The following is a 4,300-nucleotide window of genomic DNA, read 5'->3' as shown; positions in this document are numbered from 1 at the left end:
ATGAAGATGACCATCGCCTTACAGGGTGTACGACATTATCCAATAATCTTTCTTTATATTATTACATTACACCTAGTCCTTAAATTCTCGCTCATCCCGTTTCGGATCTTCCCACTCGCGACTACTAAATACTGGATTTTGCTGGTTTATATATTCATTATATTACATACATAGAATCCCTAATGATATTTTCAAATTTATTGTGATTTGTTTTGAATTTAGAATAATAATTTTAATAGCAATTGTAGTAATTTTATAACCACATTCACACAAGTATTAGATTATTTCGAATTTTAGGATAATAATTAATTTAATTATTGTAATATATATAATAAAAAAGCCAGTACAGTGGGGTCGGGGCATAGTGGGGACGGAGAGGTCATAGGTCTACAGATTTAACTATAACTGAAAGTGATAAAAATCACTTTTAAATAAACGCTTCGATGCGAATCTGTGGATCGTATGTTCAAACCAGTTGTAGCGGTTTAGAAGATATCGTGGAACTAGCAATAATGTACTTGAAATGTAATATTTAGTCTTGTGCAGGGTGGATACGATAAGGGTTGATCATCTGTCTATAAAAACGTACTGTAATAGTTACCCATATATCGTAATTAACAATATAATGAAAATCATTTCATCACCTGTTGACTGTTGATTCACTCACACATAGCAACCTAGAAACTGACTACAGCCAAAGTGTAAATTTACCCTATTTTTGGGGTTTTTCCTTAATAAAAAAAAAATTTGACTACAGATTTTTGAGAAAATTGTATATGTTATGGTTATATAATATGTACAATTTTAATACATGTTATATATTATAATTTTATTTGAAATCGTATTAAAAAGGTTAGCCGAGTATTAAAGTACAAATTAAACAGTTACCTAACAATCATTTATTGATTTTATGTTGCGATAATTTACCTATCCGTACATAATAAAACATCACAATATGGCTTTTATTATTTATTTACTATATGACACCGTAGTTGTGTCATTATTTATTTATATGGTAATCATTTGCATAACTCAGAGTTTTCAAACACCATTAAGTATGTGTATTATTACTCTAGAAAACTGAAAAATATTCAATAGGTACATCATTGGTTTCTTCGTGATAATAACAATTTACTTATTATTATATTCAATGAACAATCCTTGTCTCATTCTCTGCTAAAGTTCTATGATACACATATTATTTTATTTTTTACTATATTTTAGGGAAATAACTAATTTAGTTTATCGATATGATAATTTAAGAATTAAACAAACCATGTATCGATCAGTGAACCCAAACGAGCTTGTACTTGACTTTATTTTATACTCTCCAAATAAACTATAAGTATAAATTGTATTAAAAACATTGCCTTTATCCTATAGTTTTATTCCTAATAACATTTTTATAACATAATTACAAATTAAGATTTCGGCATCAGTTATGATTCACTTGGAAGCCAGATGACAGATCTGCACACATATCATTTACTATAATAATTGTACCCTCAAAGCTCAAAACTAAGTAGAACAAATTAGATGTACTACTCAGCTAGAGCTAACCAAGGACATTTTCTCCTCGTGTTCTACACACCTATTGCAACCCCTAACGTTTCATAAATTGTATGTACATGGTTTGTAATCAAGTTATTTTAAAACCAATCTTAATTTGTAAGAATGTGTAAAATATTTTATGTGAACACCATATGATTTCAGATTAACAGCGTTATTATAAATAATATGATCACAAAATGTACCATGCGACATGCTATATATTATTAGGGGGGGGAGGGTTCAAAGTTAATAACACATTATAAAGTTTTACACAAAAAAAAAACGTTGTGATAATATTTGTTTACAGAATACGTTTGAAATTAAAATCTACTTTAAAATAGGTCGCACAATGATTTATTACCTTGTTTTCTTTTTGTTACCTTATGGATTTTTTGTACACAACTATACTACAACGATAATAGTTTATTTAATGACTAAACCATCGTTGAACAACATTTATTTAATTTAACTGCTTTGCCATATGATTTATTAGTCTTTCTGGCCTCCTCTCTGCAAATTTAAATACCTCGTAAATCGTTAATACATATTACTACAATTTTGTGTTTGTATATTTTTAAATGTACCTATTGTTTTCAAATCATTTTTGTCCTTTCTGTATGAACAGGTGACATTTCTCATTTATTTTTATCGGGTCAGCATAGGTATATATAACTGGATAATTTCATTCGTGAAATTCAATCACAACTCTTCAGTTGCTCTCATCGTTTAACTGTTACCGCAATATACTCTAATAATCGCATTATTATGGCAACTATCAGTTATTACTTTATTGCTTTATTAGTCTGTGCTGTTTGTACGTATACAAATGGTATGTATAATGTATTTATTGTTTAACCAGAATCCACAGACTAAAATATAGACTTAATCTATGATTTGTCTAACCAACTATAATATGTTCGCAAACGTTTACCGCTTAATTTTGTTTTTGTTTTCAGGTAAAGCTAATCGTCAAAGTAGTACTCCTTCAGGTAGACCTAATCGTCAGAGTAGTACTTCAGATTTTCAACAAGATGACTTAATTATATACGGAGAGACCTATAGTAATTATATTTATGTTTGCCTTAAATATACTCATATTATAATAATAATCATAGGCGAAATAATTACTTAAAAGTTCATATTTGGTGGTGTCTATAAATACTACAAGTATCCTCACCGCTCTGCAGTAAAGTATATCAATGCTTTATCTGAAACTGTATATATATATATATATATATATTTTTTTTTTTTTAATTGGTTCAAAAGTGAGTTATGTTTTTTTTTTTTAAATCAAACACAATTATAATATTATACAAATATTTTAATATTAATTAGAATAGTAGTCGGTTGGTCATCAGTAATTACATAATTTATTAATTTGTTTAACGTTTAATAATGTTTTATAACGTTTTATATTCCAGAGATGGGCTTAATCGCATTTGTAGAGGAAGGTAAAAATATAGTAATAATATGAGTTCTCAGATAAAATTTGATTAATATTTTCTTTGCAGATGGTGTAAATCCGATTCCAGAAAAAGGTAATATAAAATGGTTTATTCTGGTAAAATTGTATTTATATTTTCCTTGCAGATACAAATCTGAATCATGTTATTTTTAACATGATTCGGATTCGATAACGCCTTTTTGAGGTATTATGACATTTTTTAATTTAGATTTCTTTAATGTATAATAATATCAATACTAGATATAGCATTTTATTTACAAAGATATTGAAAAATGTTTGTATGCGAATTAAAAATAATAATACATATATAATAAAAAAACCTTTCTGCTTTACAGATCCGATTTGGATTGTATACCAAAAGTGAGTATTAATATATATTTATATCAACGCTTTTGTTAGAAAAAACATTTTCATCTTGTTTTTTATGCATTTTTTTTTACGAGTTCATTATCAGTTAAGCTATCATACTACCAATAATTTTAATTAAACTTTAGGGTGGTTATAACAAATAAGGTATACGGTATCCGGGTAACGTTTTCAATCGCTGATTTTTAGAATTTTAGCCTTAGGCAAGTATCGCATCGAAATCGTTTTTTTAATTTGTTGCCAATTGCCATAATAAAATACCTATGGTGATCGATTTCTGATTTATAGATTGGCTTCAATGAACTAATTGGTGCATACACAAAAACACGATTATAAGGAAATTAAGATTTTTAGACATATTTCAATACAATTTAATGTAATTAAAGGGCCACTTGCGTTTGTTAGAAAATACCCATGCTATTGCATTGGATTTTTAGAAAATAATGCCATATAACTTTATTTTAATTATTACCTATTGATTTCAGTGAACCAGCCTACTATGATGTTCTCGGAAAGCTTGCCCGAAACGGATTATATGGTGATGATATATACAATAAGGAATATACTTTCGCAACAGGTGATCTGGAATTTGACGAGCTCTCGACATATGAACAGTCCTCAAATAAATATTAATCTTGATTTATAGATTTTATTATACATTATTATGATTATACTATTATGTTCATTTAATAAATCAACCGTTATTAATTAACCTTGTTACTTTTTTGTTATCTTTGAAACTATAAAACCAATGCACGACCGATTTCGTCCTTATAATTGTATTTATAAGTTTTATCTAGAACAATTTTCGTCGAATCAGCCAAAATCGCTTGTTTGCATTAGTCCTAGACCCACACAAATAGCAATTAAATCTATATGTTTTGTTTAAAAAAAAATGGTGGTGGAAATTTGCAATGT

The 4,300-nt window shown here is 27.8% G+C and overlaps 1 protein-coding gene across 1 annotated transcript; it reads left to right on the top strand.

Moving 5' to 3' along the window:
* The first annotated feature begins 2,254 nt into the window (after positions 1 to 2,254).
* On the top strand, positions 2,255 to 4,072 carry LOC126833748 (uncharacterized). The gene is made up of 6 exons (XM_050565256.1): positions 2,255 to 2,380; positions 2,508 to 2,612; positions 2,973 to 3,002; positions 3,063 to 3,089; positions 3,352 to 3,376; positions 3,868 to 4,072. Exons 1-6 carry the CDS (start codon positions 2,317 to 2,319, stop codon positions 4,013 to 4,015), a joined length of 399 nt encoding a protein of 132 aa, XP_050421213.1. The 5' UTR covers positions 2,255 to 2,316; the 3' UTR covers positions 4,016 to 4,072.
* Positions 4,073 to 4,300: the final 228 nt, after the last annotated feature.

The sequence above is a fragment of the Adelges cooleyi genome, unplaced genomic scaffold (assembly GCF_023614345.1).
Source record: "Adelges cooleyi isolate 19-005CV unplaced genomic scaffold, UGA_ACOO_1.1 ACOO_flye_CR_arks_rails_tigmint_CR_PRNA_2, whole genome shotgun sequence".
Taxonomy (NCBI): Eukaryota; Metazoa; Arthropoda; class Insecta; order Hemiptera; family Adelgidae; genus Adelges; species Adelges cooleyi.
This window is presented reverse-complemented; position numbering and strand designations above follow the sequence as displayed.